Raw genomic sequence first — 26325 nt, 5'->3', positions numbered from 1 at the left:
TGTGCTTTTATTATTTCCTTCATTAGGAACTCTTACTCATTCTGAGTTTCCCATTAGTTTCTCCTGCTGTGAGATCCTACTTATCACTACTTTGAGTTTTTGAAGTCTATTTTTTTTTTAACTCCAAGATACCTGTTTAACTTTGCTCAGTTTTAATTTCCTTAAGAATCAAGACTCCAGCATTACAAGCCTACTTTCCCCCAATATTCCTTCTATTTCCACTTCCTCAACTAAATTTTCCTTTTGAGTAGGATCACAAGACTCACAAGTAGGGCAAATAGGCAATTTTCTTCTCTTGGTGTTGTATTCAAGTTGGCAGCCTCTGATCAAACAGTAAAAAATTCCAAAATAAAACACTGAAACCCACACTAAAAAAAAAAAAATCTATGCAGTAAAGTCAAAAGAGCAGATGCATCAAATGTTGGATTTTAAATTACTTCTTTAAAATTGGACAAACCTGAACCGCTGGGACCTTTAAAGGCAGAAGTTCTAGAGTGAGCAAGCCACAAGTGAAGAAGCAGACATTTCTCAGGCACTGCTTACTGGTGTCACTGTGAACAAACTGCCTTCCAGAGATCTCATAGATCAATTTCATAGATTGAAATAGAGAGGCGTTCAATGAGTTCTTGAACCATAAACCATTTATGGCCTTATAAACCAGCAACAGTAATGTGAAATAGGCTCTGAAGTGTGTAAGCTGTGAGTGCAGATCATGGAGAATAAAAGTGATTTGTATACCATTCCATTGAGTACTGAAATTCTATAACCCCCTAGGATATATTACAGTCGCTGAAATGTGTCTCAATGATACTACTATATTTAATTCTTTAGACATTATCTTTTTTGTAAGCAAAGGTTTGATTACAGATTTGCCCACTGGAAGAGTCAAACAGAGATTGAAATGTACAAACTAAATTGACAGTGGTGGTGAGATCAATTCCGCAGTAGATCCAGCAAAAGAATATTTGGATATACTTTTCTGAACTACTAAAATGATTCAAATGTTTAGGTCATAAAAATACCTTCACTACCGTACTATGGATCTGATGAATAAGATTTTACTGTATTAAATATGTGAGTCTTTAAGGTGCTTTGAGATTCTTTAAGACTTTTTTAGTAAGTGATCCTATATTGTGTGGTGGTTAGGCTGCTGGACTTGAGAGACCCAAGGTTGAGCATCTGAAGGAAAGGTAAAATAGAAATATAATTAATAAATTAATTATTAAAAAGGGTACCTTCCAGGAAGCAGTGTTATGCATAATTATAATTTCCAATATCGCCAATGCATTAAACTTGGATTAATTATTTTACATCTCTAAGAATGTGGCAGTATTTAGCTATATTTTCTTAGGTATTTAGAATCTGCTTTCAGTTTTTGATTAGAGAATAAAATAAGCTCTCCAACTGTATGTGATTTTGCCACCTCCCACACTGTACAAGTGCATGTTTATGGAAAGTGTCAAGATGATATTTCGGGCAGTGTGGAATGGACTTCATCATTATGATCGTTAAAGGTTCCCCTGGGATTTGATACCTACCAACATCTAGTAACAGTACAGCAGACAGGTGGTATTGGGTTGGGAAAGAATGCAGTTGTAGCCTCAAGCAGAGACTCAGGTCATGCAGCTGTTTCAGGGTCCTAGCAGCATGATTTAGTTACAATCAAATAAAGATTTTATGCCAGTATTTTTCGACTTGCATGGGTCTGAGTATGAGTCTTTCTAAAAACATTATAATTCAAAAGGCATTAAAATGTACAATACCTGATACACAATTTATATCTTCTTGTATGTTAATCCCTGTGAATCAGAGTAGTATTTCACTTTATTAGTCCATCAACAATTTATGTTTTGAAGCTGATTGCATTTAAGAAATGCATTTAAGATTGCATTTAAAAAATAGTCACCCTGGTGAATATAATAATGCTTTTCCTTAGAATATTTATATTGCAATGTCAAGTGCTAATATTCTCAAGGCAGTTGGTACAAAGCATACCTTAAATTTCTGTAGCAGCTATAAGCTGTATCTCTCAAGATATTTATCAGTGTTGCTATAAACTACCAGTTTCCTTAAGGACTTACTTGCTTATTAGAAAGATAGGAGAGAACACTCTGATGATCAACCAAGGTCTGTAATATTACTGGAATTGACAGAAGATGTAATTATCAAGACTATCTGATGTAGTTATTTTTTTCTCATTGTTCCTTAGGCTTCACATAAAACCTTCCATACATTTAGTGAATTCATGGGGGGATTTTTCAGTATCATAAATGCCAGCTTTGGCACTGCCAGAACTATGTTTTGCATATTTTGGCAAAAGAAGTTTGCTGAACATTTTTGAGAAATAGTTATTAGTTATGGATATGTATTTCTATACAGGAAAAACTCAAGAAGGAATCATAATTCTGCAGTGCTTTTCCTTAGTTTAAGAACACTCCTAGTAAGCATTTGTATGCACTGAGATAACTTTTTCACTTATATCCAGTGGACGTTTTTATTTATTTTATTTAAGCAATTACAAGTGACTTACAAGAATAAAAATCCCAAATACAAAACCCACTATACCCCCACCCCCTTGGTGACAACAACACATTTATACTAGCCATTTGATGAGTTCCATATCGACCTGGGATCCCTAGGCCTGCTGGCAAAACCATGTCTTCAGGGCCTTGTGGAAAAGCATCAAGGTGGGGGCCAGTCTTATGTCTGTGGGGATGATGTTCCACAGGGAGGGAGCCACCATGGAGAAGGCTCTTCTTCTTGGTCCTACTAGATGAACCTCCTTAATGGCATGGTCGTGGTGGAAAGCGAGACATGATCTTTGAGAACACTGCTGTCAGGGGAAAAAAACCACGTTAAACCCAGGAGGCAGACACACCATAAAATAAGTCACCTCAAAGTTCTAAGTTCTTCTAAAAGCTTTACTGAAAATTAGTTCAGCAAGAAAGTAAAGTGCAATCAAAACATACAAGGTACTTACTTAGAGACACATTGCAATGTCGTGACCATTGTAATCGAGCTGTCAGGAAGACAGCTCGATCAAAATGGTCCCGACCTCCTCAGATGCAATCCTTTTTATCCCTTAAAACCACAATCATGACTCTCGGGATTTTTATAACGTTTCCAGAAGAAATTTCACCACACCGGTGCCCTGTCCCTGTCACGTCTGTTCCCATCAAGAAGTTTGCAATTTTCTTCATTTTGCAAGTTCCTCTTATTTCCTGTTATTGCCATACAAGTCACAGTTCAGCTAACTTGGCTTTATTAAATGCATTCAAAACTAACATTAAAACATACAAAAGGCTACTAAAATTTTCCTCTCACACTGCTTAGGTAAAAGTCCCTCAGTATTCCTGTTCTTGTGGAGAAAGAAAAGTTATTTCATGGCAATATAATCAGTTCAGCTCTGTTATAATCCTAATAACTCATTACCAACATGAAATTTGAATTTGCAAGCAACATCTTCACTACATGGGAAAATAATGAACAGACTGGGCTGGTCTACACTTATGGGTATTCTTTAACCCGCCAAATGAAGTCTTTTGCTGTTTTCTAATAACAGTCCAGATAGAGTGAGCAATGTTCTATCCAGATTATTAGAATCCAGTTTATTCATTTATGCAGTAAGAAATGGAAAAGATGTCAGAATCCAAATCATACTATCCTGAGATTTCTGAAACAAATGAAAGGATTTGCCAGAACACAACTGAGCAGCCCAGGGGATCACAGCCTTAGAGTGGGATTTTTTATCAAGCCAAAATTTAAATTAGTAAACTTCCCCAAACACTACTCTTTTGCAGGATGCAAACTCAATAGCCACCCCTCAGGCCTTCACAGGCATGTAGTTGCTGATATGCAAAACTTTGCAGGATCCATTGCTTTGCTATATTCCCTAATTCATCCATGCACTAATTTAGTGTGATAACAAATTTTCATATCCATTCTTCTAAAGAGGAATTGAGTCTGAGATTAAATATTTCCCAAGGTCATGATTTCACCATTACTGTCTTTGCTGAGATTACTCAAGACCCAGTAATTAGCATAATATAGTAACATTGCTTCTGTTTCAACAAGGTATAAATTATGGCACATCTTTTCAATCATTTGCCATCATCCCTCAGGCTACAGTTCTCTTGGAAGTAAATCACATTAGCCTCACTTTGGCTTATTTTAATCATGTTGTAGAGATTGAATTGCCTTGTTTTCTAAATATTATGTGCTATATATTCAAAATGATATCAATAATTCAACATATTTGATACAGGATTATTTTCCATTTAACAAATATTCCTTGAAACATATTTCAAATTGTCACTGGTAATAAAGTTAGCAGTATTTTCTGTGTTCTGAAAAAAAAGTTCTACATTGCTGGACATGCTTGTCATAAGATTCTCAGGATGTCATTATCCTATAAAGTCCCCCACTGGCAATGTCTGGAGAAGATTAGTATGAACTATAAAACTGGCTTTCTTCCCATTTTCTTTTTTTAGTTAGAAATATTTCTTTTTGTATCTTATCCTATTTCACTGGGTATATGATTAGACTGTGTGGGAATTAAGGATGGACAAATCTGTCAATTTTGGTTTTGCTCAGGGTGTTTTTCCAGCCTTAAGTTTGCACAAGAATCTGTATGCATTTTTATGCACATTTCTCTTAATGTATAGCTTTGCAAGCTACATTCCATAATATATCTTTTTTTTTTTTTTTGGTGATTTTGATCAGGACAGCCATTGTGATGTGCTCTCCCCAATATACATTTTTGTCTGCATTTTTACAGAAGAACTTCCTCATTTTTTAAAATTGCATAAAGTATAGTTACATATATTGGCTTCAGAACTAAACATCAGATATGATCCAATTAATGTTACTTCCTCTCTTTCCCATCTCAGGTAAGAAGAAGCTCTTGATGTCAGTCCAGTACATTGGGTTTCTTCAAAATCTATTGATGTGTGATCCAGGGAGGAAGATGAGCCTTCAGCTTAATTGTCTTTTCTGCCAAGGATAGATAGTGCTTTTTGTGAGAAATTGCCCCTGTAAAGGAAAAACAAAATGTTTAGAAAGTAAAGGCCCATGGAATTTATTTGGTAGGATAATCAATCGTATTTGAATACAAGTTAAAAGAATTTTTAGCAAAAACTACATACCTTTTGTTTTCAATGTATATGTGTACTTAGTCACATCTTGGAAGAAGTATTCCTGTTAAGAGTAAATACCTTCTTTAAAATGGTGCTTGCCATTTGTAGTTGATACAAGGACTTAAGGACTGGTTCAATAGAGGTACCCAATGAAGACAGAAAGGGGAGAGAAACTACTCCTCTTCAGCCCTGCCGTGGTGGCAGATGTTTTTCCTGCTCTCTCAATAGGTTTTTCATAGGGTACAGGGATGCCACAAGGGGAAGTAGAAGTGGGGGAAGGGAAGGAGGGAAGACATCTGTTTTCTTCAATTGTGCTAATGAGAAATCTGGATCCAAACTCAATAAACAAATTCCAGTCAGGAAAAATAGATTGCTAGACTGAGGCAGAAGATTATGCTGAATTATCCATCAGATATTGTACGTATAAAAGAATAAAGTTAAAGATCAGTATCATTCTGCTTCTATAAACACTATAAATGTGATTTAGTGCCATTATTGATTAACTCATACTTCTATAAAGTCAAATCAGGATTTTTAGGCCATGCGCTCAAATTCACTATTCACTGCAGGGAATGCAGAAGTATCCAAAGATGTGGCCAACTTTTGCTTGATGATCAAATAATCAAACTATTCTTATCATCAAAAAGTTTCTCAGAATGTTCAGGGGTTAGGATAATTATTTTCTAAGAAGGAGCATTAGGAGAGTTCTCATACTGCTTGGGAAGACACATATGGCCTTTTTTAAAAAGGAGAATGTAGGATAAAATATTCTGAGTGAGTCAGTACAGTTTATTAGCTTCTGAATTGATGAGATATGAGCAATAGTATATTGGTTTGCAAATTGGTCTAGATATTCAGGAACGTACTTGAATGGAATAGCTTGGGCTGAAATTGGGCTTTGGTAGCATCTGTGGAAAACCTTTTGGCCCAAAGAGGCCAAAATTGACCAGTGCTGTTCTCATAGTAAGCAGGGAATGTTTTATATATTTGTTTATTCTTTCTTTCCTATTTTAAAAAGACTTGATTAATCAAAGCCATATTGAGTGGCAGAGGTCTATAGCTATGGGCCCATCTGATGATGACTATAATATATGGAAGACTGAGACTTGGAATATAAATGGAAATAAGTGGTAAATTCACTAGAATTAACAAATGAAGTGGATGAAAAATAAATATGTTGTACATTTGTGAAACTAAGAGAAAAACAAGGATATAATAGACGTGAATGAGGATCTTCTGGTCTTGTTGAGTGGAGTTGATGAATACATGTATGGAAGTGAAGATGTAGGTTTAATTATGAACAAAAGAGCTAACATGTATGATAGAAAATATGAACTGATATCTAGATTGTCGTGGGTGTACATGAAAGTAGGAATCCATAGAAAAGATAATGTTGGAATGACGTGAAAAGTGACGTTGCAAAGTGCCACAGAAGTGTGTGGAGTGAAGTATAAAAAAGGACTCTTGGAAGACTTATGAGGTGAAAGAGTCTGCAGAGGAGAAAATGTGTACAGTATATAAGATAAATCATTGATGCAAAAAAATGAGAATGAAATATATTGTATAATGTGTATCAAGAAAAAAATATAGGTGCAAATATAGGTGTATTCAAAGAGACAAAAAAGAGGCAGAGAAAATAAAGATTTTGTGGAAATAATAAGCATTTTGGAGCCAATCAAAAGGTTTAAAAAGGAATCATGAGCAGAGTAAATGGAATTATAATTAAAGTGAGGAAATTATTTGGGATGAAATTGAAATGAAGGCATCCTAGAAGGAATATTTTAGAGATTTGTATGGGGCTGATAATAATACACCAAAGAGTGGAATTGAAACAAATACTGTAAATGGTATATAAATGGCAAAAAAAAAAAAAAAATAGAGCAATTAAATGAATGTATCTGTCTTGGTTTACCAACGCTGGGAAAATGGAGAGATATTTTAAAATGTGCAAATACTGGTATAAAGGTAGAATATATACTCTGTTGCAAGGAATGAAAGTTTGTGAACTTGTGAAAGTTTGTGAAAGTTCCCCGAACACATCCCTCTACTTACCGTGTTATATGGAAGTAAAATTTGGGTATGTCAGGAGAAACATAAAAGTAAGTTGATTGCAGTGGGAATAAACTACTTAAGAATTGTGCATGATTAAAAAAAGAAGAAGGGAACAAGAATAGATGGATGCTGAATGGCTGTGGATTGAATACAATAATGAATGAATAGTATGAAAAGAAAGTTGAGAGGGTTTGGTCATAAAGAGAATGAGGATGAGGATTGAATCGGAAAATAAATATATGAAGGAAAAGTCAGTCAGTCAAGAAGAAGCAGAAGATCAAGAAAGTAATGGTTATATGGAGTTGATGAAATCCCCAGAAACAGAATTTTAAAGATAAGAGAGATAAGCTTAAAGAACAAAAGACAATGTATGAATTTATATATGGGAAGCTTTGGAAACAAGGACTATTTGCAAAAAAATAGAAAAATATGAGGAAGTTGGTGTAAACAGATTTAATTAGATTTTTTCTCTTTTCTTTTATATCTTGCTCTTAATTTTTTTTTCTTACCGCTTTTCTTTTCTGCAGTTTCCATAATGTTGCTTATCCCCTAAATGAATTGCATGATGAATATGTATGTGTGTGCGTGTATACATACATACATACATACATACATACATACATATATGTGAAGTCGAATCACTATCACACTTACTGGAGGAAAGGGAAGTCACCATGCCACTGTCCCTTTTTCCTTTTATTTTTAAAATTGCTTTGTGCACCTGGTCTCCTACTGCCCTTTCTTTCTCAGTAAATAATAATAATCTGATCATACATAGTTTTTATTTTCATATTTCCATCTTCCCTTGTTGAAGTAAATTTTAGTGTTTCCATTGGAACACTTACAAAGTGATTAAGCTTAATCTGCACATTAGTCCACGAGACACAGATCAGGTCAGTTCAGATTAGAATTCACGAAGATCAAATGCTTGTAGCGTCTCTAAAACATAGTTACTAACACCTTCTGCAGGACTTTATTTGTCTGTATGCAGTGAGTTTCTATAGCTGAGAATCATTTTCAGACCAAAGAATAGAGTGGAACATTTCCTTGGCAGGATATAAAATATAATTTTATTCAGCATGAAGTAACTTCAGAGAGTCCCCCACCTAGCAAGGTTGAGAGAGAATAGCCTTCAGATCACAAAGTGAGGTTCTTGAAAGGAGCTGTTTTTTTTTTTTTACTTGTAACTAAGCACTGCTATTTGATCCAAATTGCTAAACAAATGCTAAATGCTAAACAAATGTTTCTGTTTTTCATTCTAAGAACATATTGGTAGTCCATACATGCAAATGACGTTTACTGCCTTACCATTCTCAGATACAATCCCATGGGAAGTTTTAAAGACCCTACTATCTGCAGTGTAACAATATTATGAAACCATAGCAATAAGGTACTGGTTTTCCAAGTATAAAGAACTCTTCCCACCTTGACTTCCCAAATCCTCAAGCATTTGCCATGAAATTGCAGTGAGCTACAGAAGATTCAGCAGCATATTGGAGGGGATAAACTCAATTAATGTAAGCCACCAGACAGACTTACAGTTCATTTCCCCCTGTGAATTGACCTTGTACATGCAACCCAGCCATGCAGTTGCTCTTTGCTGTGGAAGAATGTGTTTTTTTATGATTGGAAGGTGTCATTAGCTGATTTTAATTGTTGGTTACGGTTTTTAATTGTTGGGTTTTAACCTTTGTACACCACCCAGAGTCACTGTTGTGAGATGGATGGCCATATAAATCAAATAAATAAAGGATAATGACCTTCTTCATTAACTTCTTTCAGGAAAGTTTGTCTCTTTTCTGTTCACTCCTTGGATAGACAACTCCTTGAGAAATTTCCAAGAAATATCAGAGATCTTAAAATCCTATTTGAAAACTGCTCCCATAATTTTTTCGATCATTACCTCTAACAGACATTTTGTTGATTCATCTGTTAGTGGAATGGGATACCCAGCAGAGCCAAATGGGGAGGTTTATATACTTGGTGATTCCAGGAACATGCTGAAATTTTATTTTGCAACCAATAAAAATAGAACTTCCACCTCTGCACGTTATTTTGCAGACACTGTGCAGGATTAAAACAGTATTATGTGAGAAGGACATTAAAAACAGTTGAAAAACCTTGAGAGTGATGTAAGGAAATGAGTAGCCCAAGAGGGAGTATCAAAGCATGGAGGAATATTCTTAAACCCAATGGTCAGAACCTTGCCCTTGCAAAGGTACTCTTTGGTGTGCTCTGACGACTTCTATCTAGTGTCAAGCCTCTGGCATGTATTGCAGTTTGGTCTAGTGGTAAAGGCACCAGGAGAGAAAGCAGGAGATGGTGAGTTCTAGTCCCGCCTTGAGCATGAAAGCCGGCTGGGGGACTCTCTCTGAGCCCAAATCACCTCACAGAGTTGTTGTTGTAGAGAAAATAGGAGGAGGAGGGAATATTAGGTATGTTCAGCGCCTTGAATTATTTATAAAAAATAAGAACAGCGGGATAAAAAAAAAATCTAAAAAAAAATAGTATGCTGAATGTTGTAGGGTATGTTCTAGTCAAAAGGCCAAACTAGACCTGACGACAAATACATGACTGCAACCTGTTTTTGTTTTAAATAAGAGTTTCAGCATACAGATAGAGCTAGATAGTGATTATAGTGTGTTGAGAAGAAGAAAACTGAAGTTTTCATTGTGTACTGTACCACATTCCTGATGAAAAACATACTTTGAAATTATTATTTGTTCTCCACTTGCAATATGATCATGATCAGAACTTTCCCCACACTGTATTTTTTAAAGTTCAGAAAGATCAGATTGTAATCATGCATTTCTCATCATATCTTGGTTGGCTCTGACTTTCATATTTAATGTAACCTTTGGTATAATAATCATGAATTAGTAAGGAAGGTGTACAGTTACTAGACAAATTATACTTGAAGCAATTCACAATCATCTATCAAAAGTTAGTGTATACTGAAAAGAGCCAAATTTAAAAAAATCAGCGTATGACTCTTAGCTCATATTGGAAGAAAAATGGGTATCATGTCTCTGGCTGTTCATTTTGACTTGAAAATTTCTTCAGGAACTTAAAAGAGTTGTGATCTAATTGATCATAGTCCAGTCAAGTGTAAAAATATCCAGCCACAAATGCTTCTGATGTTTCCTGCCTTTCACAGCTAAAGGAACAATACTTTACATATTATTGAAGATCGTCCAATATTTATTTTATTTTCAAAGTGTTTCCAATGGAAATTATGGCAATGAAAGAGAAAGTATTTTAGTGCCTGATCTTACTGGCCAGATGTGATCCTGAAGGGTCTTATTCATGTAACTAGAAATTGGAGAAACTGGATATTTGGGACTGGAAATTGGTGGGCTTCCAAGCAATATGGCATCGAAAGTGCTAAATCCTTTAATAAATAAACTGATTCAGACTGGAATGTCTTGGATGGATCTAAGAGGCATTATTAAGAAACACTGATTGGTCTTAATTATCTATGCATTCCAATCTTGCTTCTGCCATCAGCAGGGTATGAGCTGTCTGTGAAATAAATTTTATTTTCGGTACAACTATATAATATTTAGATTAGCCTTATTCCCTGGGATTGTATTTAAAATCTGTCCATTATAGTGTGTGTGTGTGTGTGTGTGTGTGTGTGTATGAATGAAAATAGTTATTGATACTGCCATAAATCCTGCTTTCAATGAAGTCCATGTAAGTGTTTCAGATAACGTATCTGAGTATCACTGGCATCCTTTTCCAAATGCAAATCCCATAATATGCTTTAATGCTGAATTATGGCAATATCATCATTGTTCAGTGATGAAACTTTTGCCACATTCTCTTCTAAGAATCTGGAGGACAAACTACCAAGGAAATATAATTCTACTTTACAATTTTACTTACACCAGTTCTGGCAGTTCACAGTAGTTTATTATGGCAAAATACAATAACTACAGTCAGAAACTGGCATCCAAGGACATTAAGTAGCGTATGGCAAAAATGACAGCCTTATTTTATGGGCAGGCAGAGATTGATTAGCACTGATTATCAATGGGGTGCCCAAAAGTTTCAATAAGAACAAATTTCCTTTCCAACTTGCCACTCTTAGTTGATAATATAACTCCTTACGGTCTGTAGTAAACTTGACTGATTTCAAAAAATGCTAAGCAGGGTCAGATCTGGTGAGTTTTGAATGAGAGACTACCAGAAAATTACCAGGTTGTATGTTTCACTAAGAATATGAAACACATCCCTGAAGAAGATACCAAATCATTTCTGGGTTGTTTTCAAGAAAACTATATAAGTCCAGGAAGTCACTAGGAGTTGAACTTGAGTCAAAGCAGAGTTTACCTATTTTTATCTATAGTGAAAGGTTTCAAAGTAAATTAAATTAATACAGTGCCTGTTGTGCAGCAGTTACAGGGCAAGTTCATAGCATAAACCTCTTGTATTACTCTTGTCTGGATAAACCAATGTGCACCAATAACAGCTTAATTTTCTTGACTAGATTTAGAAAACTCAGGCAAATGTAGAAAAGTTAGATATTATCTTCTTCTATACCTCTTCAGTTAAAGATAGATTACAGATAGCTTGCCCTTTAGACATGGTCAACAAATTTTTGCTTCACAAAGATTTAAATCTGAAAACCACCAGCATGGTGGCTATAAGCACCAAATTTACACAGACCCTCCTTTAGAATCTGCCAGACTCCATCTGACATTTTAAAAGCTTATTTTAGTGTAAAATATTAAAAAGAAAGTGGCAAGCTGCAATAACAATAATTATTTTTTATTTCTAAAATAATGTTTTCAAGGATGCCTTTAGGCCTCATAAACATGCTTAGAAAATAAAAATGGTGGGACTCTGCAGCCCGTTGCTTGGCCTGTAAGTATGCCCATCTGCCCAGAAAATACATTTTTAAAGAGAATCCAGGACCCACAACTTTCAGGCAAGTTTCAAAACCCCCTCCTGAAATAAAAGGGAGACCTCCCAGCTATGGAGAGGAAGTTTGCATTCTTCTTTCTGCCCTGGGGGGCTCTGCATTTCAAAGCTCTGATTTAGCAATGGTTATAATTATCTTCTCCATGGAGTTTCTAAAGGCTGCAGGTGTGTCTTTCGTACAGTAGGCTGTTAACACCTCAGTTAACACAAGGAAAAGGTAATTAATTTTTTGTCAAAAGTTGAAATCCTTCAAATTTGTGGTGGGGGTTGGGCTTTTACAATTCACATTTAGACTCCCTCTGCTATCTAAAAGTCTCTGATTCTACTCAGGCAGTCTGAGTAGAGATGGTACTGAAGTTTCAGGTTACTTGGTTTAGAACACTAATTTGCCTACCTCTCAGAATGCTTGGAGGCATTACAAATCAAGCACCATTTTGAAGTTTTTCAGTGGTCTGCATGTACAGATGGGTGAGAAATTAAAAGCAGGGGTGCTTGAATATTTGAGTACTCCTCACCCAGTTTCATCAAGAAGAATCAAGTTAACTCAAGCACCTCTCTCTGAAGACAGTTTATTCTGCCCATAGTTTTCTTTGCCCCCTGCTGCCTGCTATTCCTCCTCCTTCTAAGGGCTAAAGGAAAGCCTTAGTGCAGTCAGGGAGTTAAAGCAGAAGATGCTTTTTAATAGGAAAAGATTTGGAAGACTTTCTTCTGGTGTAAATAACCTTCTAAACATCTTATCTGACCTAGCTATCAATAAGGCTATCATGTCCAGCTGAAAAAGGACACTTGGCAAAAATTTTCAGTCTGTGAGAGGCCTAGTTATCTTCTCTCATCTCTCATACAAAAAAGATTTTTTCCCAGTTGTGGGTAGGTGATGAGCAATGAGGCCACCCACTGTGTTCTTCAACCCCTAGAATCAAATCTTTGAAGAAAAAAAATCCTTAAAAGCATCAGTAACACCTGAGATGCACAGTTGCATTCAGTAGTAATGGTTTTCAAAGTGAACAGCTGGATGTTTGTCCAGCCCTGCTTGGAAAGAAAACAGAATCAGCACATGGATGGAATTTGCTTTAATATTTTTGGTATCAGATGTTGAGAATACGCAGCAGGATATGGATACCTCAGACTAATACTCAGTAGTAGAAAACTCCTGTGCTGTTTTGTAGATTCTGGTATTTCACTGAAGATGAGTTCAGCAAAATGCAACTTAAGATAATTCAGTACAATTTCCATAGTTTTTCCATGGAATAAGTGAAGCAATGTGCTACTTTATTTGTTATATTTTTGGTATACAAATAAATGGAAGTATTTGTCTAAAGGATTGGTACAACTGTGTATGATTCCCATGGACTTGCAGTTCATGGAATTACTTCAGTTTTTGGTAGAGCTATTACACAGAAATAAATTGGACAACTTTATTCCAACAGTGCTGTAAGACTAAATAGGGAAAAATGCTTAATACCACATAGAAGATTCATGTAATGTTATAAATAACATTTCTAACTTAGGTTGCATTTTATTGTTGCTATAAATCCATGTTTCATTTGAAAGTAGGTCAGTCATGACATCTCATTTTACTTTACCGTATTTTATATTAAGTTCACAAATACTGAATCTAGCTTCATACAGGGTCTGTTTGTAAGGAGAACACTGTTCATTTCTTTTTTTTCCCAATAAGCTTTGTAGCCACCATTTTGGTCTTTTGGATGCTTCACAAAAATGTTTTGGATGAGCATCATGATTTCAACAGATCTCAGAGGAATTCCCTTGTGCTAGGTATTGTATTTTGTTAAAAAAAAAAAGTGTACTTTGCCCTTTCTCCCTGCAGTCAACTTGGTGGATGAAATAGTAGATGTGTGTATGATTCTAGGCATGCCTTCTCCAAAGATTAACATTTGTACACACTTTGGTCACCTTTTATACATAGTGCTATTGACACTAACCAGAAAGGCCACTCTGACAGCACCATACTTTAGCACCACCTAAAGAGTTACTTTGCTGCACTTGCACAGTTTATCTAAAGCAACCGGGGGGGGAGGGGGGATCACAAACCTAATTGTTTTCCATCAAGAGGAATTGTCTTTGAAGTAAACTGTCCTGTAAAAATAAGAAAATTGTCTTGAAGGCTGAAAATGACATAATTCTGAAAGAAAAGTATAATGATCAATTCTCTTTGCTTTTAAAATAATATAGATCATCCCTGCTGGATATGTACCCAGGTGAACATATCCATGTTCTTTTGCCGGTCAGTCATTGTCCTTAAATCTAAAGAAGCAAAATGCAGTTGAGCTTAAAAGATACATTCTCTAAGCTTGATTATCCAAAGCCAACCAGACATGCTGTTTAGATTCACCAGCCCCAGAGAATCTCTTAATTACTGCTGCCTTAGATATCTTGTCTATAGACTCTATAGAAAGTCCATCATTCTGCATGGCCTGTGATTTTACCTTCTTTCTTCTAGGTTATGCCCACTGGCTAGTGCTTTGACCACCAGCTCAGTGGACTATTACAGTTAGTGTTTCTGCGGTTTAGCATGCTGTGTGAGCCCAATGCATTTTGGTTAGTTTATGATTTAGGATATTGTGAGAACCTAGAAAATGTGTTAATTCAGTTAACCATTTTGTGAGAATGTTGACAATATTAAGCTGAGATTTCATCCTGAAGGTTGGGTAATTAAGTAATGCTGGAAGACCTATAGCACCTTTTCTGATAATGCAGAGAATTTACTGGTTCAAGCTGTGAGGGGCTGCAGGAATTGTCCCCTTAGTCAGCTCCACAGTGCAAAGAAGCATACTTTATTTTATTTATTTAAAAGATTTGGCCACTTGTCTTAGAGCATAAATCTGGGAAGCTCACAACTGCAATAAAACCACAAAAAAGTAAAAATAAAACAAAAACAAAGGCAAAAAACCTGGTGCCACAGCCATCCTCCTGGGATGCCCTCAACACACCATCCCACAGGCTCCCATCTCAGCACCTGGGGAAAGAGCCAGCTCTTTATGGCCTTCTGGAAGGCTAAACAGGTGGGGGGCCTGTGGGATTGCCAGGGGAAGGGTATACTTCAGGAAAAAGATGAAAGTAGAAAGGAAAAAAAATACTTCTTTTCTATGAGATATTTACATTACCCTTTCATTGCATTTACACAACAAGCTTAACTGCATATTTACAACATGGGGACTCCAATTAGTATTAACCTTGGTTATGAAGCAGAATTCTTGCTGATATTTCCTATTACAGTTAGTGTTTCTGCGGTTTAGCATGCTGTGTGAGCCCAATGCATTTTGGTTAGTTTATGATTTAGGATATTGTGAGAACCTAGAAAATGTGTTAATTCAGTTAACCATTTTGTGAGAATGTTGACAATATTAAGCTGAGATTTCATCCTGAAGGTTGGGTAATTAAGTAATGCTAGCCTATGTAACATTACAGTGTTACAGAAGTGAGCAAACATAGGGTTCTGAATAAGTCCCCCTCCATCTCTGCCATATCCACTCTCAGTCAATGTGGGCCTTTGATCCAGTAGTGCCAATATCATTGTTTTCCTTGTAATGCATTCAGTCATTATATATATAAATGATTGAATGCATATGAAATGAAATGAAACTGATAGGTTTACCCTTCTCTAAAAAATGGGCACATGAACCATCATCATTGGCCATAGATCTGTAATAAATACTCTTATTCTTCTTTATTTAATCAGATGGAATATAGGTCTACTTTAACAGGAGTAATGCAATTAAAAACATAATATAAAACCCACAAAATTCAGTATTACCTCATTATGTTCTCTTGAAGAGAATAGACATTTAATGAATGTGGGGATTAAACATTATAATTTCCTACTCATTTGCAAATTGTGACTACCTGAATTTATCTATGCTTTTTAGTTAGAAGAACTACGAAATGCACTGGATAAGACCAGGCAAGAACTGGATGCCACTAAAGCTCGCCTTGCCTCAACACAGCAGTCTCTGGGTGAGAAAGAAGCACACCTGGCCAATTTAAGACTAGAACGGAGAAAACAGTTAGAAGAGATCCTGGAAATGAAGTAAGTGCATTTATGCCTTTTGATTTTAATAGGTTTTTCATTTTCGTTTGCAACATTTTCAGCTCTTTATTTCACAGGCAGAATATTTATCCTCAAAATTGTTTAAGGAAGTGAAAATCAAATTATTGAATTAAGCTGAATGACAGTAAGTAATAATATTGAGCTACAGTAGTTAGACCAGAGTGTTTTGTTATTTGCAGATGGAAATAGCAGGAAACACTTCTTGAAGATCAGATTAATATTCATGTAGAAGCAGACTTGAAGTAAAGCCACCAAGAGGTCCTTTGAGCGCAGCAGGGTACAATAAATTAACGATAATAAATAATTACATATATGTTGAAAGAGATTTATTTCAGCACTAAGGTGGTAAATATATTAATTAAACAAAGCCATGAATTCATTGGGACACATTGTTCCATACGTAAAATTCTATGCCATGATGCAACTTTATTTACCTGTAGCAAGCTATCTGAAATGACAAAGGATAGACAAATCACTATTTATAATTCTAATAAAGTTTTTTTCTTTTGAACATCCATCCACCTACCCATCCACACAAGCATTCACCCACTGACACATAGACTACATTAGTGATCTTCTGTTTTACTTAATCCAACACATAAATGAGCTTGCTTCCCTGCTGCCATCAACTTGTTCCCACTTAGTGGGAAATAAATGGTCCCGTGAAGAAGATACATTATTATTAGCTTTAATAATAATGATAAACATAGTTGCAAGCTACAGAAACCTTGAGATTTTTCATTTATTCATCCAAACAAAATCTAGGGATGGCACATCAACCCTATTTAAGTAATCATCCTGTTGTTGAAATTTCTCTTTGCTCAGTGAAGAAGGCTTGGTTACTTCTTGGGTTAATGATGGCAAATTCTTGATAGTAGGCTCAAGAGAGAGGCAACTCTCAGACAATACTATTTCAACCCAGTGAGTATGATAGCTTTGATGTCCTCTGTACTCTGAAAACATACATTCTGCCATTACATACATAATATTTTATGTATTGGGATAATATTTTCTTTTTCCTTCAGAAATACTTTGTGCTTGAAAGAATTCAGTACATTCGAGTAGCTGTTACATTTCTTTTTATGTGACTGTATTATTAGATTGTACTATATATCAATACCCAAAGTAGCCTACTGCGCCATGAAGACTAAATTCTAAAATATATGGGATTTATCAAGGAAGTTTTTTTTTTCTTTTTTGTACTTGCAGCCACAAACTTATGTTTGGAGGAAGATCATGTTCCTAAGAAAAAACTGTCATATCAGCATGATAGGGCAATGATGATCAGATCCTGTATTACTTAGGTTTATAATATTGTATTTAGAATAGGAGCTATGAGCTTTCCAGACTGTCACTAGACTTGTTCTTGAGAACCTCCCCTCCCCCCCTCCAAAAATAACTCCCAGGGTTTGGGAATTATGGACATGGAATATTAGAATTCTGGAAGGCTGGAGAGGATCAGATTGGGGAGGACTGTAATATAGTGTTGCCCTGGTTGAGTTAAGAATCAAAGGCAATTTAAAAGCATCTCACAGAGTTTCCAGGTCACTGTATAGAGCCCTAGTACACTCTCTTTTCCATGGATTAGCAAATGCACCATATCATAATTTGTTAACTCTTGTTAGCTTGCTTTTCCATACAAAATGGAAACTTTGACCAGAGTGGCATAACACTGAGAGGGACATGTATAAGATAAAAGTAAAGGTATCATCTCCTTCAAGCTCCTGGTGATTTCATGGACATGTCTGTGTAGCTTTTTTTTTTTTTGGTAGCAATATGGAAATGATTTTCCACTTCCACCTTTTGGAATTTTTTTGACTTCCCAATCTAATCTACAGTCCTGGTATTCCCTTGAGGTCTCCCATCCAAATAATTACCTGCCCTGACCTTGCTTACTTCTGAGCCCAGACAAGATGGGCCAAGTGTTACCACCTGCTGATGTCCATATGTAAGAGGTTATCTTAATTTCTGTCAAGTGGAATGTTTGAATATAGGTGTGTGTGAGTGTATGCATATGGGATAAGAGTGTGAAGAGTCACCCGTTGGGGGGAGATGGGCGGCATACCAATTTTAAATAAATAAATAAATAAAATAGGTGTACACACATACCCCATATTTGTGTGTGTGTGAATAATAAATTACTGGCTAAAACTATTTATATCCAAGTTTTATAAACTAATTCAACACCAGTACTCCAAAAATGGTTTTTCTTCCCCTTATTGATATACTTTTATGTATGTTATATAATCTTTAGTAAATAGGCAGTGTTATTTATGTTCTCCACAAAACCTAACTTTGAAAAGTGGAACACTTGGTCGATTTTTTACAACCTGTGGTGTGCTTTCATTTAACTGTGGGATCCATGCTGAGAGCATAGCGAGTTATATCCCAAATTAAATGCAAACAAAACAGCAGGATGTTGATACAACTGTGATTTCCATGGGAAGTAGTTAGGACGTTAATGTGGCCTTCTTGGAACTTGGGTGGAAATTCTCTGGTGACTCCTATTTCTGCCCCATAGATCTGAAAGACAACACATCTTGACTAGCTTTTTTGACACCAGGTTGCTAGCACCATAAAGATTAGAAGAATCAAAGGCTTTGTTCTTCACTAAAATGAAGAGGTTTTTTTTTAAAGAAAGAAAGGAAAGAGACGAAGAAAAGAGACAAAGGGTAATAAACCTCTCTGTGAGTAGTTTGAACTATTTAATTTAGAGCAATGTTGTCCTTGGCCTAAATATATACAGTATGACTAATGCCAACCAACATTTTGCTAGTACTTTAGTGTCCACTTATCAAACTGAAATAGTTCAATCTACTCTTAATAACTTCAATTTACTGTATGGAACTTTGTTTAAATTATCACAGGAATAAAGCTAGAGAGTACAGCAGGTGAACTAATATGCAGGCATATGCTTTGTGTCATGTTTTCAATTTAGAGCTTAACTGGAGGAGTAACTGTAAAAGACAAGGTAGGAGGCCAGCCCAGCTCTGTAAGGTTCACATTTGGCAAATCAAGGCAACCACGCCCCCTTTCTCGTATTGCTTGTCTGATGTAGATACCATTCTGGTGCAAAACTTCCCAAGTCCCAATCTATTTCAGTTTTGCATTTCTCTAAATGTTTTGCTGCAGCTATTGGCTCAAAATAAATACATATTTTAGCATAATCTATGCTTGTAAATTCAGACTTTGACCAAAAAGAGTTAAGAATGTTACACTTCATGAGAAAATGCATTAAGTATTATTTTGTGGGGTTTTTAAAAAATAGCTGAGGGCATGACAGCACACTTATGAATAAGCACTGCAAGCACGAAGTTGGCACAGTTTGGAAAGAGACTGTTTCATCCACCCCTTAGGGTTATTTTCTCTAAGAAAGTGTGACTCCCTCTCTCCCTAATGCAGCATTGCTGAGTAGAGCATGATGGGAGTATCCAGGAAGCCACTGGCAGTTTTGAATAGGAATATCGTACCTGGACTGCATGCATCTGGAAACCACTGGATGGCAGCAAAGGGTTAAAGTGTTCTCTATCTCGTAGGTGCTGTACCAACACCTAGAGCAGTGTTTCTCAACCTCAGGAATTTTAAGATGTGTGGACTTCAACTCCCAGAATTCCCCAGCCAGTATGCTGTATCCCCAGCATGCTGGCTGGGGAATTCTGGGAGCCGAAGTCCACACATCTTAAAAGTTCCTGAGGTTGAGAAACACTGACCTAGCATTTTGCAACATAGATATGGTGTGGCTACTTTTGCATATTATGGCTTTGGCAGGGACTGAGACTTTTTTCTCAACTTCTCCTTGTGGCCACTGGAGATGTCACTGACATCTATTTCTACACAGTTCAACACACACACTAAATATATAGGCAAATCCAAATGTTGGCTTCAAGTACAAGGTGAGGGTTATGACTCCAGAGAGAAGGAGATGAGGGAGGGAAGGAGAGAAAGAGATTTTGCATAGGTTAGTGATTAAGACATTAAACTAGGAGTGGGGAGACCCAGGTTCTAGTCCATCCTCAACCATGGAAGTTCGGGGGGGGGGGATTTTGGCCCAGTCACTCTCAGCCCAACCTACCTCACAGGGCTGTTGTTGTGAGGCAAAATTGGAGAAGGGGGTGTTATGTGTGCCACCTTAGCTCCTCAAGTAAAGGCACAGTATAAATCATTCATTCATATACTGTATGTCTATACGCATAAACACACATACACGCACGCACACACACACACACGGACACAAAAACAGAGAGAAAGAGAAAATAATGATGTAAATTTATATCTTTATTCTGTTTCTCTCTTTCTGTGTATTTATCTTTGGGAGTATCTGCAAGTAAAAAGGTAAGCACTGGGTGTAGAATCAATTTTATTTCCATAGACTTGACTCATCTCTCTCTCTCTCTCTCTCTCTCTTTCTCTCTCTCTCTCTCATACACATGCACAGAGAGCGCTAAGATATTGTACATCTTGCCAAGACTGATCTCAGCCAAACCTTTTTTTTTTTTAATCTTAACATCATTGGAAAATGCTTTCTCGAAGTTTTATTAACTGAGAAAATAATAATGATCAAGATGATGAAATAGGATCATATTTATATTGAACTAAAGCCAGCAAGGGAATGCGCGGGCCTCCATCTCTGATTTGATAGTCAGAAGTATAAATGTTTCAAAGACAGCAGGGACAGTGAGGGAGTAGACCGCTGGGGGAGGGGGGGGGGAGGCAAAGCTTCTGTTTTCAGGGATCTCTCTCCCCCCCATTTTTTTTATTTTTTACTTTTTTTGGAGGCTGACTGAATTACCCCCTTGTCTACTGAAACTCTCTTAGTTTAATTCCCACAGGCCCCAGTGACACCTAGGGCAGCCCTGATCAACTGCACGCTTCTACACTGCTAACCTCAGCTGACAAACTGATTATGAATTTAGCAGATGTTCCAGAATAGAACGGGTCTGTTTTCCCCTTATTTAAATAGCAAATGCGGCGGGTCTGAGGATTAAAACAATACAATTTTACCATAAGAATGAAGATCTCTCCAGTGAGATCTAGTCCATATTTATAAGTCAGAGTAGTCAAAAAAGGCTAAAGAGGCTCCATTTGTTTTAACAAAAACTAAATTATCGTCTTGGGACTTGATTTTGTGTATGCGTATTTAGATAGAGTATGCAGAAATGGTGCAAATTTTGGAATGCTTTCTTTGGATGTTTTTTTTTTCTTTTTGTGATATTGTTTGCCAAATACAAATTCAGAATAATCTAGATGTGTCTAAATAGAAGGAAATTATCCTTCTATTCTCATCAGCAGGAGTCTATCATCTTCTCGCTTACGTACTTTCTCACTTGAGAAGCAGCATTAACAGAGCATTGGATCGTAAATAGGGGCCCCAATCCAGCTAAAGTTAGTAGTGATGACAAAACGTGAAGTCAGCAATTCAATCAAAATTTGAACCAGCTAATATACAGACTCACACCCTCAGTCCTAAAGCATATAGCTGCTTGCTTTGTGAAAAACTCTGAAAGATTTCAAGGCATGGATGTAGTCATATCCTACTTGCTGTCAGATATATTGACTTTTACACAGACCTTTCTTCTTTGATTAGTCAAGGCAGATTTATTGCTAAATTTGGAATTACTTATTGGTTAGATTTATATCCTGCCTTTCCTCCAGGAGCTCAAGGCAGCATATTCAACATTCCTCCTCCATTTTTTCCACAGCAACCCTGTGAGATGCGTTGGGTACAATATAATTTTTACCTGTTTTCCTTTCAGTTTAAAGAAACATGTACAAACGTTGATCAGAGTGAAATAATGCCCTATTTGCGTGTATTGTACACTAGAATAAAATTTGCATTGATTTGTATTGTAAAGAAACTGGCTGATCACCTATTAAGGACTGAACTTACAAGGACTTCGGTAAACCCATATCATCAATATCAAATATATACAGCCTTCAAATAATTGTTGTGATTTATTCTGGAGTTCCAGCTAGCTTGTATCCTAAACCGACTATACCACAGGCATAAGAGACCAGGGAAATATGGTGGTATTAACATTTAGAATTGGTCTGACAGATTCAAACTCTGAACTCACTTACTTGGCATTCATCCCTATTATGTGAACTGTCAGCCCAGATTTTCATTTATCGGGTTTTCACACTGAAGGCAGTTATAAAACCTGCCCTGATTGTTATGATCCAAAAATGCATCTGTGCTCCTTTTACATTATGATTGTAAACAAAAACAACAACAAAAAAGGAAATTAAAGGTCAGTAAGTAGGATTGCAATCCCAGTTTCATATTCATACATACAGAAAGGTTTTATTTAGTCTAACTAATGTAAAGTAGTGGTATGTAATATAAAAGTGATTTTAATCAACAGATAAATTTAGGAAACTCCAATGGCAATATGATGATTAAGGAATGGGGAATATCTGTATTTGACAAGCCACTGGCACTTAAGGATAATATAACCATTACTTCATTAGAGGTACAACTTTACACTTCCAACATAAAAGTATTTATTGCATGTAAACAAAGATTTTGACAGGACTGCCTAGATCTGAAAATGGCTCCGTGAAATTTGTTTGGTTCATATTGATGCTGACGACTCTTGTAAATGTTTACCTTATAATTTATTATTATTCAAACCTTGTAGATGCTTTGTCGTCTGGCAAACATAGCCATGCTTTAAGAAGAGAAAAAACGAAGAAGAGAGAGTGAGCGCGTAGGGAAAGGGAACAAAAACCAGTCCGATTCTAGAGGGAGGCCCCCTTGCAGGCCATCTGAATCCACTTACATGTAAATTACTTGTCTCTATGAATTAAGGTGAAGGTTATGAAAGAACTGCTTTTCTATGTTTACTGTAGGATTTTTGACAGTCTCTTTCCTCTTTCAAGTAAATTTGGCTTAAGTCCATAGTCAGTACAGTTTTAAGTAAACTCCTCTTTTGTTACGTTAACAAGGTTATAACATCACGGAGGCAGATTTCCAGCCGCATGAATTGAGGCCTAAGAATGCTGGCTAAGAGGGATAATTAAAACCTTAGGGTGGGAGAGTTTAAACTATCAAGTAAAATTGGATAAAAGACTAATTGTCCACAGCAACATAATACATATTTCTAAATACCTGTGAAAAGAAGATAAATAGTCATGGCCTTTATAATGTTCATTCAGGCATTTAAATAGATTGAAGTGACTATCCTTCGGGGCACAGAAAGTTTTTTTTTTAAGAAAAAAACCTCCCTAAGTTTGTATTTGTTTTAGCGTTCAGTATTTTATATATTTTTTATTTTTCACGTAAAACCCCAATTTATGAAGACGTTAGATATTTTACATTTGAGGGATATAAGTCTAAGATGGAGGCAAGAATAAAAGAAATCTGGCTGTTCCATACTTCATCATTTTTTTTTCATAATTTAAACATGGGGGGAGCGGTTACATACCTTTGTTGACCTTCTAGAAGATGACATACAGTCAGGCAAGATGATGCATTACCACAAGTTAAAAAACACACACTAGAATGAGTTGTAATGGCAGCTTGTACTGAACTAAATAAATTGTGAAAGCCCATTTGTTATTCATTAGGAGAGCCAGAGTGAGGTTACGGAGCTGGTCTCATAGTGGGCTTTGAAACTTAAGGTCACTCTACTCTTAATATTTTAGTAGCATGAGCAACCGTTAATTCTTTTTAACAGCTTCGGCATTTCTACAGGTTTCAGTAGTACTATAGGTATCATTTCAATTCAGAACAATTCTAAAAACTTTAGCATTTGTTTAGGAGAGTTTTTAAAACATGGCAATCCAGCACTCAGATTAGTAAATGGTAGTTGTCTATTTGTATAGGCATATATTAAACACACACACACACATGTATCCATACAATAACAACTGTTTTTCCCTAGAAAAGGGGAGAGTGTGGGGACAGTTTTGATAATGGCATTCTGGATCCTGCCCAAACATTGAGATGGGTAAATGGGTAAATAAATTTTTAAAAAGTATGTGTGTGTGTGCAGCATCTGGTCTTTTAAAAGGAATTTACATTTTAGGAGGATAGAAACATTAAGGAGAACAGGCTTCTTCCACTTAATCCTGTCCACTTATTGTATGGGGATAAAAATCTCATGACATCACATGTATGGGAAAACATTAGGTCAAGGGTTTATATGAACCAATCAATGGGGTAGAGCACAATGGGGTTCCTTTCCCTTTCTAGCATGTCACTTCTCCTAACAGCTGCAAGAACATTCCTTATTATTTTTAGGCAGTATGAGACTGAGACTGAGTTTGTTTTAAGGTAATTATTTGAATACCTTAACCAGACATTAAAGATACTAGCAAGGCTTTCTTATCTGGTGCACCTATTGCAACCTTACCTAGAATGGGAGGCACTGATGAAGGTCACTCAAGCCCTTGTCATCTTGGAACTGGACTACTGTAATTTGTTTTACCTGGGGCTTCCCTTGAAGGCTACCTGGAAATATCAACTGGTGCAAAATGTAGTGGCTAAAGTGCTTATGCCATGTGCAATCTTTGTTATGAGAACTGCCAGTTGGCTTCCAAGTGCAATTCAAGCTGCTGGTTGATAGATATAAAGCCATAAATGGGTCAGAACATCAGCATCTGTGAGATTGCTTTTCACCCATAGATTCTGCTTGCCCAGTCTGAGCAAACAGAGAATGCCTGATTAAGGTCCCACCTAATGCAAAGTGTGATGGGAGGGGCCACAGAAGAAGGTACTCTCTGTGTTTCTCCCCTCCTTTGCAAAGTTTACCCCCTAAAGCAAGGTGGGCTTCCTGAAGATTTGTAGAGATCTGACTATTTCGGAAGGCCTTTGGAGACTGAAAATGTAATTGGTGCTGAATTTTAGATAGTTGTTTTTGAGATATGCTAATATTTAAAATTATTTTATTGTTGTTTACACTGTGCTGGTATAGTTAATTAATGTTGTTCATGTACATTGCTTAGATTTTTTTTTAGATTGAAGTACCATGCAGTTTTGAAAAAGAAATAAATAAGTAAATGTTATTAATATTTATGAATTTTAGCATACAGAGGATCAGTTGTCTTCAAGCATTTAGGTATGAGTCAAGAATTTAAAATTTACTTCTCCTGAAAAATAACACAGTTTTGAAGTGATGTGGAAACATAATTTCAGTTGTAACCAGCTGAAACTGACATAGCTGAAGGTTGGAGAGGGGAAAGCAAAGTTGAACTGCATGTGGTACTTCAGTCGTGAATAGACGGAAGCAAAAGTGCAGATTTTTTGTTATTGCAGAATATGCAGTAGGTTTCAATAACTAAACGAAATCATTTATTCATTGGGGAAATACTGAAAAAATCCCAGGAAAATAAAATAAAAGAATCGATATGCCAGCTGCTCAGTGAAGATGGCAAAATGCTAATAAAGAAAAATCAGAGCTACTCAACCTCTATTTTGATTTAGTAATTTTCAAAACAGGTTTTCCACCAGGACATTGTGAAGAGGACTATAAAGAGGTAGGACTGAAATTGGTAGAATTAGTGGTCAGGAACACCTTGTACCTGTGGATGAATTTATAGCTTCAGGACCAGATGAATTGGATTCTAGGGCATTGAAGAGACTAACCAAATATGGCCTGGGGATATACTATCTGGACTGCAAAAATCCAAATGACTGTTTATTTTTATTCACTTATCTATTTATTACATTTAGATAGCCATCCATCTCACATATGTGACTCTGGGCAGTGCACACAATTAAAATAACAAAAAACAATCAAAACAATTGAAAAGCAAAACTGTTAAGATACGATTAAAACAGTTTAAAACTATAAATGAAAGGAAAAAAACATGGGAGAGTACATTCCAAAACATATAAACCGTACAACCACTTTCAAGCTCTGTACTTTCGTGGGATTCTCAGCCCCGATGACAAAACCAGGTTTTAAGGGCCTTCCGGAAGGCCAGCAGGGTCAGGCCCAGTCTTACTGTCAGAACCTGCATCAATCAAATGTCAATTTAAAAAAGCTATAGCAGTCAATGGGTGTTTGCTTGATTTGATTCTGCCATTTGTACCTAGGGAGGGATGGTAGTTTCTAGTTGTCCTTGGGTTATTGCTATGAGATGGAGAGGCGCTCACACTGATATGGGAATTTACAGAAAGACCTGAATGCAGACAAAACC

At 36.4% G+C, this 26325-nt stretch overlaps 1 protein-coding gene across 4 annotated transcripts in view; it reads left to right on the top strand.

The window, feature by feature from the left end:
- ERC2 (ELKS/RAB6-interacting/CAST family member 2) overlaps positions 1 to 26325 on the top strand; it is a 443048-nt gene that overhangs the window by 331948 nt on the left and 84775 nt on the right. For all 4 annotated transcript variants that reach the window (XM_088134787.1, XM_088134788.1, XM_088134786.1 and 1 more), the window contains one exon: positions 16001 to 16161. In XM_088134787.1, the coding sequence (XP_087990913.1) occupies positions 16001 to 16161 (161 nt within the window). The remainder of the gene's footprint in view (positions 1 to 16000; positions 16162 to 26325) is intronic.

The sequence above is a fragment of the Python bivittatus genome, unplaced genomic scaffold (genome assembly GCF_059951505.1).
Source record: "Python bivittatus isolate LINGU-HERP-01145 unplaced genomic scaffold, Pbiv_v1 ctg000080_np1212, whole genome shotgun sequence".
Lineage (NCBI taxonomy): Eukaryota > Metazoa > Chordata > Lepidosauria > Squamata > Pythonidae > Python > Python bivittatus.
The sequence above is the reverse complement of the archived record's forward strand: the minus strand, read 5'-3'. Positions and strand labels throughout refer to the sequence as shown.